General features: G+C 44.6%; 1 protein-coding gene across 4 annotated transcripts in view; it reads right to left on the reverse strand.

Moving 5' to 3' along the window:
* The window catches only part of MBOAT1 (membrane bound O-acyltransferase domain containing 1), a 58019-nt gene that overhangs the window by 19543 nt on the left and 23172 nt on the right, over positions 1-15304 (reverse strand). For 2 of the 4 annotated variants that reach the window (XM_037381209.1, XM_037381212.1), the window contains exons 2-5: positions 13984-14129; positions 13346-13423; positions 9456-9551; positions 6412-6423 (exon numbers count right to left, since the gene is read on the reverse strand). In XM_037381209.1, coding sequence (XP_037237106.1) covers positions 6412-6423; positions 9456-9551; positions 13346-13423; positions 13984-14129 — 332 coding nt within the window. The remainder of the gene's footprint in view (positions 1-6411; positions 6424-9455; positions 9552-13345; positions 13424-13983; positions 14130-15304) is intronic. The other 2 variants (XM_037381211.1, XM_037381210.1) reach the window with 2 other exon arrangements.

Below are 15304 nucleotides of genomic sequence, written 5' to 3' on the forward strand. Positions count from 1 at the left end.
AATTAAAACTGAAGGAGGAACTCAGGCATAAGACAATTGCCTGGGTTCAAAACAACACCACAGTAACTTGCACAGGAATTTTTAATTGGTAAGCGCGCACAAAGCCTTACTTTGTGTCTCCCCATCCTGCAGCGGTGCAAATTGTAATTCAGAAGCAATCACACCCTAGGAAACACCAGCCCCTGCAGCCCGCCAGGCTTCCTTTCAGGCAAAGGCCAAATTCAAGCTCCACGTGATGCAACGCCAGAGTACAGCAACGCTCCGTAATAGAACCTTGGCTCCTGTTGCTGTTACTCTCCTGTTGTTCATCTCCCCAGCGCCCTAAAAAAAAGTCAGCCCTGCAGATACACATGCCTATTTCCCCGCATGAACAGCCCTACCAATTCGGACTGCATGCAATTATCAGCGTAGGTGTCAGCACAGCAGTTTCCCACTAGCTGCTTGGCCGTGCAAGTGCCTGTGGACAGCCTGCCCGAGGTGTACCATCCAGCTGGGAGTGTCTGGGGTCAGGAGCCTCACAAAAATGTGTGCTAGCTGCACTTGAGCCACACTCACAGGCTACAAGCACCCAGCAGCTTTGGTGCAGCCAAAGCAGCCGCGCAGGAACAGCTGCTGCATTCAGCAGTTCAGCAGGCTGCTTACACTGCCCGCATCCACCTTCGCAGAGCTGCTCAGCACTGCAGGCAAGCGCGAGCTGCTGCAGCTAAGGGATAGGAGAAGGCGGCAAAATTCAGCTTGGTGGCACCAGGAGCTGGTTCCCATGAGGATAAAGGACACAGCCAGGAGCATTCAGAAGAAAGAAGATGAGGGGAAAACCATGGGGACAACTAACCAGTCCCCCACTGCAGGGGCTGGAGGGGTAACTCATCCATACGCAGCTTCTACGGGCTGTGGAGCCCCAAACACAAAACCCAGCGCTGAACATCTGGCATCTGGAAGGACCCACGGTCGGCAAAGCGAGGGATGAGCACCTGCTAAACGCTGCCTGTCCCCACGTCCCCGCTGCTGGGGACAGCAGCACAGGGTGCCCAGAGCCCATACTGCCTACGAGACCTTCACAACGCCATGGCCAGGCGGCTGTCACGGGCGGTGAGAGTACACCACTGTTTTAAAAAGCATGAAGAGTGGCGAGTATATGTAAAACCAGTTCTGTGGAATATATTGGTCTCTGCTGAGGATTAATACAACAGACTTTTGCTCAGCTTGGTGATAAGTCACCAACACAAACCGCACAGAGGTTTCTCCTTGAGCACAGATGATGTCTTCAACATGGAAATTCAAACCTGAATTTGTGCTTGTGCAATTTACAGAGTATGACCGATATATGGAACTTTTTAAAGATATGTAGATGAATATTATGTATATTTAGATGAATATTATGGCTATTTATTTTAATTATAATATATTTTCTGGAATTCCATTAAATAAAAAAAGCTGAAGGCTTTGTTTTAGTTTGAGGACTGTATTTTCCCCACCCATTCCTCAAGGGAAGGAGAAAAAAAAAGCAAAAGTTACATTCAATGATATCTCTGTCTAAAATAACACCAAATATTCGTGTTCTGCGGAGATTTTCAAGAGGTTCTGAATCATCCTCAGCTAAATGGACCTACTGTTTACAATCAAATGTAAACCCGATGGCTAAGATAAACTGCAATCTACTTATCCCACTATGATAAACCAAACTGATTTTCAAGATAATTCGTTTGCTGAGCATGGTAAACACAAGAATACTGGAAAAAGACATTCTTTCATCATAAGTGGTCTTTTTTTTTTTTTTTTTTTTAAATACTAAATACGGCTGGTCTTTTCCGAGAGTCCACAGGTAATTCTGCATGGGTAATTTGCATTTTCCATCCCAAAACAGAGAACATATGATATCAGCCAATTTCTTAATCAGAAACTATTTTTATTGTTTCAGCAGCTTCTGTGTGAAATGTCAGTAAAAAAGCTTGCTCATAAAATCCAAAACAAGCTTAAATATATGCAGATCAGGAATAGAACCGAAACACCAGGTTTGTACAGCAGCTCTCCTTGGGTCACTAGAGCATCGATGGCAGCTGCAGAATGGACTAATTCAGCAATGACTTTTCACCCTTCAGACAACTCCAATATTGTGAAAGCGTCATTCTAATTTTTATTCCAATTCAACTTTCAAGAAAAGCTATTTGTAAGCTGTTTTCACCATTACCTTCAACACCCTATTTTTCAAAGTAGATTTTCCCATTCAGACAAAATCTAGCTTTGCTTTCAAAGACACCTAAATCCCAATCCTTTAAGCATATGAAAAAGCAGGGCTTTTTAATCCTGAAGAGATAGAGGCTGTCAGTGAACCAGCAGTTCTACTCCAATAAACACAGATTTTTATTTTGTCAGTGTTTGACCTTTTAGCTTTACGGGTGAACACTAACACTTGTTTCAAACTGGTTCAATTTGTTGCATATGTTTCTTATGGCAAGCGCTTCATGCCAATATTGAACAGGGTAACTTTACACCTCAGGCTCAGAGCCAAACCCGTATGCCTGTAAGAGCCTACGTTTAGACACTTGTCTTAGAAAATTGGGCCCCCCACTGTAAGCCAGAGAGAACCAAAATGCAAACAATCCTGATGTGCTGAGGAGCTGAGGGAAGCAGAAGCACAGCCTGCACTGAAGTTGTACAATGTATAAACACGGGGGAGAGAGAGGTTTTCTTCACCTATATTAGGAATTCATCAGCTCATTGACAGCATGCTGTAACCCAGCAGAATAAGTCAGCCTTTAGTGCACTTTAATCAGAAAAGACAGTTTGCCTCCCTCAAACCCCAGCTGCAAAGGAGCCAAGCGGGCGCAAAAGAGATGCTGCTGCAGGTGGGAGGAAGACCCACAAAGTGTACTTGAGATACCTTCAGCCTTCAATCCCGCCACCATCGTATTACACGTTTATGTATCTCTTCCATACCCTACTCAGTATCTCCTCCACACCTTACTCAATCTCTCTTCCATACCCTACTCAGTATCTCCTCCACACCCTACTCAATCTCTCTTCCATACCCTATTCAATCTCTCTTCCACACCCGACTCAGGAAGATGGAAACCTGCTGTACAGTGGCAACGGTATGACACTCTCTAATCTTTCACAAGACCAGTATCAGGTATTATTAAATGCCTCACAGAAAGGGTAAGCAAGGTTTCGGGTGAACAGGGAGCATCTTCCTCCCCGCTCAGCTGTCCACTGTCCCCCCACTGACTTGATCCCACAGGAGGACCAAGCCTTCGCTGCAAGAAAGGGTAGAGCGCAACAGAGCTATGGCAGTGCCAGAGCTCTCCCTTCTTCTGGCACCCCTTTGGGGTGCGGAGACCCCCCCACTTCCACACACACGCACCTGTCCCACTGCTCCCTGGGGACTTTCTAACCCCTCCTCATCACACAACAAGTCTGGTTTTGTTTCTTCAGAATGAAAAATAGTCCTTTCCCCCAGATTTGCAGAGCAATGCACGAGGATGTAAGTCTTGAAATAACATTGAAAATTAGATAAGAAAAATATATTTAATTTAGGGGGGAAAAATAACATAATCATTTCCTAAATACACACGTGAGTTTTGATTATTAAAACTTAGCAATGCCAGAGTATTGAATCGGCATGTCTATTCACCCTTTCAGGCAAGCTCTGATTTTAAACAGCAATAAAATGCTGAGCAAGTTAATATATAAAACAAAGCATCATATCACATATAGTCAATTGGTTCTGACATGGTAATATTTTAAACCTTAGACTCTACTGGACAAAGTCAGTAGCGCTACAAACAAGAAGGGAAGTTAATGAAACGATAAAACTTCCAATAACCCTTCTTTCTCCCAAATTTTGAGAGATGCACAGGTTATCGGAGTGGGGCAAATCACTAGGTTGCATTGAAAAAGAAAATCTACCTGCTACATTTGCATTTACAGATGAAGAGTGAAGACCTACCCCTGGGAAGGAAGCGTTTGAAATAAAGCACATTTTAAAAGCCTGAACGATGAACTCCATCGTACTTCAACACCTTCTGATCACTTTGCAGCCACGTGCAAAGCACTGATTCCACACCCTCTCCTCTTTGCCTGTCCTGCTAAGCACCACAGTTACAAACTAGCACAGTTTTTCATTTACACGTGGTGTGACTTCCCCCCAGCTCCATGTTTTATATATTGGCTAAGGGTTTACTCTCTGGTTGTAGCTGTATTGTACCTCCTACGCAAAAAACATAGTGGCCAACTTTTAATAAAAAAAATAATACAATAATCATCAATAACTTGTCCCAGGGAGTCAGTATGAAATAGGAAATTTCAACAAATAAAATAAATAAAAACCCCTGTCTTTACCCTATATTAGATGCCTTGAAAGATAAACATAAGACAAAGATGCAACAGTTTTCACAGAATGCTCAATAGAGGGTTTTACCCCAAATTAAACCTTCCAAATGAAAACATGCCAGTTAATGTTTTTTAAACATTATTTTTAAGATAAAGAGATAAAAAAAAATTAAATGTGGCTTGCCCCAGTGTAATAAATTTGCCCAGCAGCACAGGCCAGTGGAACTAAAGCTGTTAGTGTCTGTTTGCAGGCTATTGTGCGGATCCTCCCTGTATCCCAGGCTGGCTTCTGCACCGAGCCAGCTCCAATGCTGGCGAGAGACAAGACATTTGCCGAGCAGAGCCTGCCTGACCTTAGGTAATCCCGCGGAGGAGTCTGGCACCCGCTCACTAGAAATAGTTTCCACTGACCTGATTTCACTAAGCGAGGAGGTGGAGTCAAAAGGCTTATTGCCGACAAGACTCCAAACCAGCAAACATTTATTTCAGGTTTATCTCTTCAGCCCTGAAACACCGACGAGAAGTTCACCCGGTCACCCTCTGCTATGACATCAACGGTGCTGCTGAGGGCATCGCCAAGCCAGACACCACAACGGCTTCACTGGCAGTGGGCTTTTACTTCTGCTTTCCACAGCAAAATGAAGAAGTGCTGAAGCACATCGAGGTACAACACCGCTCTGAACACACTCGTGCCTCTAAAGCAACTTCGAATTTGCTTCATGGTGAAAGCTCCCGAACAGCACTGCCAACGCCCTCACAATCAAAGCATTTTACTTCACTTCTGAGGAAGCATCCTGGGATGCACTAGATATGTGGAACTCTCTAGTAGCAACTGCCTGCTTGAATTGTGGCTAATTCCCACATTGCGAAAATCTTGCAGGGCTTCTGTGTAAGTGATCTCCGTGCAGTTTCCAGCAGACAGACGGCCAGCGGAGCAGCCAAGCAGCGAGTGGGCACAGCAAACAGACTGGCCCCCCTTAACCATCCTCACCTACGCTGCTCTGCTGCCTCTGGGGACTCGCTGCGGACCAAAGTTACCCGGAGCTGCTGGAACACACACTGCAACAACATGTTGCACTCCATATATTTAAAAGACAAGAAAATAAAAACAACCAACTGAACCCACAGGTCCAGTTAGTATTTCTGCGCTGTGTTTTATTACGGTAACAGAGCAGATCTGTGTTTGTTTCCATCAGTAAAAGTATTTCCTTTGTGAAAAACAGCTGTTGGACCTTTGTTCCTTTCTTTTATGGTTGATAATAAGCCACTGAGAGGGGAAAAACCAGCCACAAAGCACTAACCACCCCACAAAAATTCACTGCCTGGAGTGACACTTGTTGCTGAAGCATCTGCCTATATGGCCTCTCGAGAGGGCTCCTGCAAGGACCATCCCTCTCCAAGTGGATTGCTGAGAACGCTGCTGCTGATCTGCAGTTGGGATAGAGAGAACACATAAAGGTGTCCGTCCTTTCTGCAGGGTGATGTCCACCCAAACACTCCTGTAAGAGGTTCAGATTTGACATCTGCAGGGACGAAAACTGCTCAAGTCTCCCTCTCCCTATGACCACCAGAAGACTGAAAGCAATGCCAGGGCACAAGGTGGTTGTCACAAACCCAGTTCCTTTTCCGTCAGGAATGGCACCAAGAAACTCACATATGCAGGATCACTCCCTGACATTCACCAAATGAGCTGCAACATTAGGAAATTTTGCTGAGACACTGCAAGAATTCAAAGAGGAAACCAAAAAGCCCTCTGGTCTTAAATCAGCAAAGGATTAAAGCAGACACAACGTGATACAGATGAGGAGCTCCGCTGAATTCCATCCAGATGTTCATATGCATGTGGCATTTGCTCATGTAGCTTGCTAGATTGAAACCATATCTATTGCTAGTTTCCAAAAGTCAAGATCCTTTGGTTTATTTTAAACTAATATTTCCCTAAAGCCATAATATTACTATACTTAGTCTGAGCCTGCAATACAAAAAAAAAAACCAAACCCACAAACAAAAAACCAAACACAAGACAAACTGTATGTTAGTATTACCATTTTTATAAAGTTGTATAGAAACCAGGCAACTTACCAGCATAATCCTCTTAGCATAAAGAAGAAGAAATAAGAGAGAGAAAAAGAGAGATAAAGAGTTAGGACTTAGTTTTCCCAGGTACAATGTATAAATGCCATGGCAAACCAAGCAAAATAAAATATGCACGTCTCTCAAAGATTGACTTGAATTAAGGGGGAAAGCACAGCGTTGCAGTATTTTACAATTAGTGTTCAAAAATGAATAGCTTTCTTTGAGAAACTAGTCAAGAGAAAATTCCTAAACTATGTCACCACATTTTTGTGAAATAATATAAATGAAAGAACTTTGATAAAAATCTATGTAATTTTAATATTATTTTCTTTAAATGTAATGTGTAGCAAACTGGAACTGGTTTTCATTAAAACCTGGCATGTAGTTAAAAAAAAAAAAACACCAAACAACATGAAAATGGAGATTTCACCGAAGTACTATGCATTATATAAAATCCTCTTAAATCAAGAAATTGCTGCAAACAGCTTGAGTACAGTTTTGATGTGGAAGTCAGTAACGAAACCCACCCTTTGCATGAGTTAGAGGAATTAACTAGTCACCAGCACGGAACAAGTGTCCTTAACACTGAAGTGACGAGTCACAGTTTCATCTTCCATTTTCCAGTTTGCTTAAGACATGACTCCAAAGTTAGTTACTCTCTCCACCTCTACCTGTGTTTTACAAGCTGTGTTCTCAAAACGGGGAGACTCCAAGCAAATGGCACAACCATCTATTACTAAAGAACCAACCAAAGGCATCTGCAAGCACGCATGAGAAGGGTTATGCATGCAAGCTGTTAGGTGCACAAAGCAGGTCAAGAGAGCAAACGAGGTATGCCAGCTTGCAGCACCAACACTGGGAAACACTCCTGTAATGTCTGGCTCGTCACCGTAGGGAACTGACATGGCAAGCTGATGGCACCAGGACCAGTAACGTGCCTATTTGATGTGGATTAAAACATCCCCTTTGCATTCGGATAGCACCAGAGACTTAGGGGATACCAAACACAAGTCAGCAGATAACAGGCTTTTTGCTCCCTCTAAGATTCCCTGAAATGCGGTATTTTGCCTTCTCAGCACATATCCCCGGGCACACTGGCCCAAAAGGGTGGGAGGCTGGAGGGAGATGGGCATCACTCTGTGGATTCTGTCTTGGTTGTTTCTGAAGTCCTGAGGGAGAACGTCGAGGCCATCCCTCTGGCCAGGAGCCTGTTTCAATGCTTCCCTATTACCACATGCAAGAGATGAGGAACCATCAAACACGGGAAAAGGAGCAACAGGAGGTTCAGCTGCTGCTCATACATGGAAAAAATGTGATCAGGGAGGATATTTTGTCTCTCTGGGTCATCACATCTGTTTAGGCATGTGCACGAAGCCTCAGTGGGCACATAGCAATTACAGCTGAAGAAAAGGGGTTTTAAGACAGATTTATGATGCTGACCTGGCTTTTAGCACTTTGGATTGCAAGTTTTTATTAATACCACTACAATATTTTTATTTATTCTTAGCTTTTAAAATATGCCATGAAGATGTAGTTCATATCCATACTACATTTGGCAGTTCTTTACTACCTGGTAGTTTGATGTTTGACGGAATTTTAGAAATTGTTTTATATCTTGAAGCATCAGAACAAAATCAAATAACAGATTCAGTTCAGGTGTTAGTCTTTCAGTACCATTTTTATCCTCAAGCTCGTCATTAGATAAGACTAGCTCCTTTCTCATCAAGAGAGCAGAAAAATGCTACCTAGTCCATAATACAAACAACCACCACTCCTCTTCTCCTCCCCCCCAGTCTCTGCTGGATCTGTATTTCGTGCCTTCAGAGACAGCCAGCTAACACACTCACTCAGCACATCCAGGAGAGCTCGCTCACGTTTCTGTCTCACACACACAGAGCCACAGCATTCTGATCCCATTCACCGGCTTTTTGGTATGTCATGCTCTTTCAGAATGTGCTTTTGTGTATTAAAAGAACTGCAGAAAAAAATGATAGAACTAAACGGATCTAAATGAGCAAGTTCCCATTTCTGCCCCCTGCTCGAATAAAAAACCCTCAAAAGTCTCAGAGGAGCTTTCCCCCTATCTCCTGAAATTTCACTAAATGCTTAAACCCACCAGCTCACACAGAGACACATGCACACAGGCAGCAAAAACCTCGATGCCTGCAAGAAGACAGAGGCCTGGAAGAGGCATCTACAATTTACTGTGCTGGTTTACAGAAATGTTTCATAGTACGTTCCTAATTTCTCTGTATTCAGATGTTCAATTAAGCGAGTAGAATACAGATTAGCACATTGTTTTTAAATCATAAAAAAGCATCCCCTCCTCTCATAAACAACATATACAGGGTTAGCTGTCTGTACTTTTGCAAAGCATCCTCTACTGCTTCAACAAAACCAGAGATACATGAAAAATGCCACTCCACAGAATGCAGGGCATGTAAAAAGTTGTGCTATTTAAACAGCAGCAGCAGCCACAAGCTGCCCCCGTGAGAGAACCCATATGACTGGCACTGACAGCAAAAGCTGATCTCGTGTCCCTCTGCCCAGGCTACCCACCTCCCAGCTCCCCCCACCACTCACCCCTCCCGCTGGCTGGAGTGCCCAGCGTGGGAAACACCTTCCCAGCTGGGGCAGCATCATCAGTCAGAACCAGGGAAAGGGTGACCCGGAGCCACCAGCTGTGCCTAGGAAGGCGGGAGGAGGGCAGCCCACCAGGGACCAGAGCACCCACTGTGCTGCTCACCAGGGCTGTAAGCACCCCTCCAGCTCCAGAGAGCCACTGTGCCCACCCACCCACTCCCAGGCTGCCCTAGAAAAGCAAGCTCTACCTTCCCAACTAGATAGTGCCTAGCAAGAAAACAGCAGAAACAATGAGTCAATGCAAAAATCTTGCAGTGTTTATTCCTTCCTTAAAAAAAAAAAAAAAAAAAGGCTTAAAGGAAACAAAATTGCAGGTGCTCCACAGATAACACACAAAATTATTCTTAAAACGTACTGAATTCAACTAATATTAATTGACACAGGACCCAGCTTGCAGACTCACTCACCCGGAAAAATCTGTAGTGAGAATACCGTAATGAAATATGTATATTCGGCTTATGTGGCACAACGTGAGGTATCCCATAGCTACGACAAAGGAGTACCTAAAAACATAACACACAGAACACATCGTTACCAACACAAGTACCAACAAGAACTAGAATCCCTCAAATTGGGATCGAGCTTGTTTAGGAATGGAGTTCGATTTTTGCAAATTAGGTTCTTCACAAGTCTGAAGCTATGTTACACGATCTGGCAGAAATTTTCAGAGAGGACTGATGATTTTGTGTGTCCAGCTGAAACGTTACGGGGTGTCTCCTCACCCTGGGGCTGGGGGGCAAGAAAAGAAATAGGATCACTTCAAGTTGGGCGTTTCAGTTTCAGAGGTCCCACCCTCACATAATACTTCGAAATTTCTGACTCAAGTATTTGAAGCCAGATGATATTGTATGTGTGTTGCTGAAGTTATCCACTGCCTCTTTCATCTGTAAATGTTCCTTATTTACATGTACAAGTCCTTCTCAGATATACCAGAAAGCAAATATTTCAGGTTGAAGATATTTTCTCTCTTCTGATTTTGTGTAAAGGCAGATAATGACACCTGACCTAATTTTTTCATCTCTACATGCTGAAACACACCACCTTCCAGAAGGATCACCGAACACTGAGGTTGGAAAGGACTTTGCAGCTCATCGAGTCCAACAGAAGAAGCATTCCTTATGTGGAGTGTGACGAATTCACACTCTGCTTTTCAAGATGACCACAAAATTCTGTTGGGCAGGACAGTAGTGTGACTCTTGCTAAGCTGAAGGGTCTGAGGACTGGATGTGTTGAGTCTCTGGGGGGGGGGGGGGGCGGGGGCAGACGCAGCCTTTCATCACTAACTTCTCCCCGTATTTACCTGAGCAAGAAAAAGAGGATATTGGGGAGGTAAGAAGCAGATGGATATTTTGAAAGTGGCTGACAGACAAAGCAAACTGGACAGTGCAATGGAGAGCTGGGACACCAGAATGGAAGACTCGCATCATGTGGACAGACCAGGACCAGGTCTACTGGTGCCCCCTGCATTAGCAGTTAGCCACGTAGGGAAGAAGATGCAAAGACCCACAGACTACATGTCTACAAATGACAACAAAGGAGGCTGCATGTCCTGCACACCCAGCGGAGCTGAGCCACGGGGGGTCAGGCAGGCTGGTAAGGGTCCCCCCAGAGCCATGGGAGGATTGGTCACGGTGGGAAACTAAAAGTGAAATCAGATAAGAGGAACAGTCAGCAGATGCCTGAAAATGAGCCAGGCTTTTGTCACATCATGGCTGGCTTTAAAAGAAATGAGTTTTAACTCCGGGGGGACTAATAAACTGCAGTGTGAGTGACAGTGATGGATTGCAAGGCAGGCTGCAGGTCACGCAGCCCGCAGCAAACAGCTGGATGAAAGGCAGACTAAGGGGAGACGACAGCTTCTTTAGGAGATTCAGAGCAGAATTGAACTTATTTTATCTGAGTCAGGCATCCAGTCCAGCCTCAGTGAGGTCCTTGAGCTCCTTCTCATCAATGGAGAATGGCAAGCACCCCTACAAAGGCAAGTCACCCAGCTCAGACATGGAACGGTGATAGACGGGATGAAGCACCTAAAATAAGCCTCAGTGCTTAAGTGTAAAACACCTAGACTGAAAGGGAGGCGAGCAGGGAGAGAGATACAGAACTGCTGCTGCAGCTGGGAGCATTTCTGGTGCCAGATTAATTTGTCTATTTATAGGCCTTGAAGGCTGGCAGCCTCACCAGAGAGCAAACTAGCAGAAAATAACCAGGGAAAGGAGCACACAGGTTAAACTATGTAGTTTATTTCATTTGTTTGCTTCCACTCGCATTTTGGGGGGGAAAAAAGCCAAGTCTTGGAGCCCCACTATGAAGGATCCCATGCTCTTACAGAGCCCCCTCACCCCTCACCCCACGAACTGGTCCAGCCCTTAAACTGGCATTTTTCAAGCTTATTCTCAAGCAGCTTGAATACACTGTTATTTTGCCAAAATTAATAATGTGTATGTACTTTGAGTCATGCTGCTAAGGCTAGTAGAATACAGTAGAAAAGTCCTCACACAATCCTCCCAGCCCTCCCTCCTAAGGCTTTCTGGCACGTTGCATTGCCATTTTACGTTGACTCAAATTTGCATAGGACTATCTCGCAGCAGTGGGCGACACTGCCTGAACCAGCTTAATTTGCATTGCAGTATACAGATATTTTTTCCATTGTGACTAATTGGCTGAACAGCGAGAAGTGAGGAAGTTTCCTGCTGAAACCGTGCCCGTTTCCCTGCCACCACCTCAGCTTGTCTAGGAAGGTACAAGCACGGGATGATTCCTTCTCTGATCTACAACCAGTAAGCCCTACATTTCCCCCAAGTGATGTGCAGGGAAAACAACCAGGAGACATGTAATACACTGTTTTTTCTTTTTCAGCACCTTTTCCTTCTGGTCTCTGGATGACATTTCTTTCATAAACATTGTCCAATTACTTTTTTTTTTTTTTTAATTACTAATTACCTCTGGACTTCCAGGCTTTGCACTCTGTGAGGGGGTGGAAAAAACCTCCTTGCTTAATACCCATCTTGCTGGTGCAAGATGCCAGTGACTGCTACAGACAAGCCTGTTGCTTACGGTTCACATTTCAAAACAATCCTAGAGAAAACCTGAGCGATGGTTCCCATTTGGATATCAGAGAGGGGTCGTCCCAGGGAGTGATAAAGAAGAAGGGGAGATGACTAACTGAGCATCAGCCCCTCAGAGAGCCCTGGCCCTGAAGACAAGCGAAGACAGGGTTTCTGTACCCCAGCCCAGACTGATGTGGGGGTGAGCATTCAGCAGCACCGACAGAAACAGGCACATGGCACAGAGACAGAAATCACCCTCACAACCCCAAACCCAACCACAGTGTTACCCACGTGCTGCGAAGGAGCCCAACACAAAAGAAGTGGGAAGAACTGCCAGCTCATCCTTCTAGCCTGCTATAAAGAAGCAGTTTTACAAATCAGAATTCCTGTTTGTGCGGATCGATGGGAAGCAAACGCCTCTCACCTACACAATTTTAAAAATTCCAGGTGCTGAACTCTATTGGAGAGCACGGTACCCACAGGAGAAGGCTCCACGCCTGAGCGGAGCTCCTCCACATGAGCTTCCTCTTAGGCAGTGGAAGAAGCAGATATAACTGCTGTGTAGTTTTCATTTTCACATGAAAGCACTTCTTGTCTTTTGCCCAGGACGGCACTGGTATGATAAAGCACTTTAGGAGTCTTAGGTGCTTTCCTTCCTCTAAGTCATTTGTACAGGGACAAGAAAGATCCCATGGTAGAGAACTTCTCATGATGATGCCATAAGCTTCTGCTTCAAAGCAATGACATTTCTGGTACTTTCTACTTTTTCAAGCTCAAAGCCCAGTACCAAATGCAAGACTTAATTTCGTAGATGACTAAGTTAAGCTTGCAACAGTGACCTTACTTGAACTACCTAACTCAAGAATAAGTGGAAAATACCTAAAGGCCAAACAGCAAGGGGGAAAACACATTAAAAAGTATTACCAAAAGTGATCCTCAAGGACACAAGACCAAGGAGAATATGACTTCATTATGTTTAAGAAACCAGAGGTTTGGGCATAAATTAGTAAGCCTGCAAAAGCCAACTTCTGAGGCCAGCAATTTTGTAGGGAAATGCAATATGTCAATGCAAAAACCACAAATGGAGAATACAGCTGCTTCTGTAACCAAATGAACAAAGCCCCTGCAAGCAACTGGGAAAGAAAAGCAGGCAAGAAGAGAAGGTGGTCTTAAGGAGCCCTCATGCTTCTCCATGAAAGGAGAGAAGCTGTCAGAGAGGCAGCTCCAGACTTGCAGCCACATCAGCTCACCTGTGGATGTTGGGAATACTCGCCATATTCATAATGCCATAGTTCATCATCACCAGGACAAAAAGATGAATGGAATACCTTGAAGACAACAAAGTGAGCATTTAGATAATTTCTACGTGACCTGGAAGGGCTGGCAGTTCTGAGCAAGGGAGTATTTTTCCATGCAAATGACATAAATGCAATGTCACATCAGGGTACCAGTAAACATGGTTTATCACAATGACATCTTTATAGCCTGAATATCCAACATAGATTAATACTTATTGACAAGATATCGTCAATGCGTTTCACTGGGAGAGAGAGCAGCCTGGCTCAAAGGGTGCATCCAAACTGGGCACAACTTCTCCCAAAGAGACATATTCACAGCAGACTGGTGTGGCTTTAACTTCCAGAAAAAACATCACAGATTAAATACTCCACTTACAAATACTTCCATGGCTCATTTTACTTTCGGGGTTTGGGATGGTTATGCTGGTTAGGAATTTGGGGTTTGGTTTGGTTTTTTTTTGTTTTTGTTTTTTTTTTTAGGATAACATAGAAGGAGTCTTAAGACTACAAAGATGTAATCCAGAAAAGCTGATGTAAAGTTTAGAAATGTTTTTACCCAAGCCTTGTCTACATGGTGACTAAATACTCACCACCCAAAGCAGAAGACAGCAAAGTATATTCCAAAGAGGGTGGCAAATGCATGGCGAACAGCGGAGCTGGCGTGACTGGGACCCAAGTAAATACGAAACCAAAACGCAGCCAAAAGGGCAAACAGTTGACAGGCTACAAAATTGATCTGTAAAAGAGAAACAAAACAAAAAAGGGTTGTGATTCTTGGAGAAGGAGGGAAAGGAGTCTCTCCATGCTCAGAACAATAAAAAGTGGAGCCAGGAAAAGTGAGGGGAAAGCAAGAGCAATGGATCTTTTGATTCTGAGCATTCTCACTTGTGAGCCCAAACAGGACCTTCCTTGGCCAGCAACAGAGGAGTTAAAGGAGCATGTGGCCACCCAAACCCTCAGCCAAGAGGAGGAGCGGTTCCATGGGGCAGGCCGGCCAGACCTGCTGCAGGGAACGTCACCCCCTCCTTGTCCTCTGCCTGGCAGGCAGTGCCCAGGAGCAGACTGGAACTCTGATGCACTGTCCCAGGGCCCTGCTTTCTCCCCAAAACAACCCCCAAAACAAGGGCAAAATCAACAATCCTGGTGTGACGCTGTTTCCTAAGCAATAACCAGACAGCCACCTCAGCTGTCATCCTCCACTCCACGGCACCCTCCATGCAGGCCTGACGAGTTCCCATTTTTTTGCAGTTTCAGAGCGCAATGAAAGCCACTTTGCCCTACCATCATGCAGACAGCTAAAGGAAAATGCTTCCAACTGTTCTTTGGCTACTGCATGTCTCTATAGAGGATGGGAAGTGGTCTGGCCCCATCGCGAAGAGGCGGCAATCACGGTAGAAGCCCAAGAGAGGTATACGTGGAGGGCAAGCAGTCCATGACTAGAGGGTACTTGCATCAGACAAAAGGACAAGCAACTGCTTCAGTGCCCTCAAAGCAAAACCAACACCATGCTGCCTTCTTCAAGTCACCTTCTCTTTGACAGCAAAAGTCCCAGAAGTCAGTGGAACAACAGAGCTCAGCAGCTGTCTCTAACAAAGCAATACAGCATTAGGATACAACATCCATAAATCCAGCCTGGACCCTAGACAGCTGGAGTTTAATTCATTTATTCAGCTGCAGTCCCTCTTTAAAAAAAAATAAAAATAAAATAAAATGACCCTGAGCTCTCCAGCAGCAAGTCATCCTAGACTGAGCAAAACTAAATAGGCTGCAACATTTAAGCAATCACCTGGATTAGAGGATTACCCAAAGCCATCAGTCCAGGACAGGATGATATATCTCACTCGGAAATGCTCTGACATGCTGGCTGTCCAGAGGTGGTTGGATCCAGCCAGGCTTCTTGTCAAAACATTT

Source organism: Falco rusticolus, chromosome 3 (assembly GCF_015220075.1).
Source record: "Falco rusticolus isolate bFalRus1 chromosome 3, bFalRus1.pri, whole genome shotgun sequence".
Lineage (NCBI taxonomy): Eukaryota > Metazoa > Chordata > Aves > Falconiformes > Falconidae > Falco > Falco rusticolus.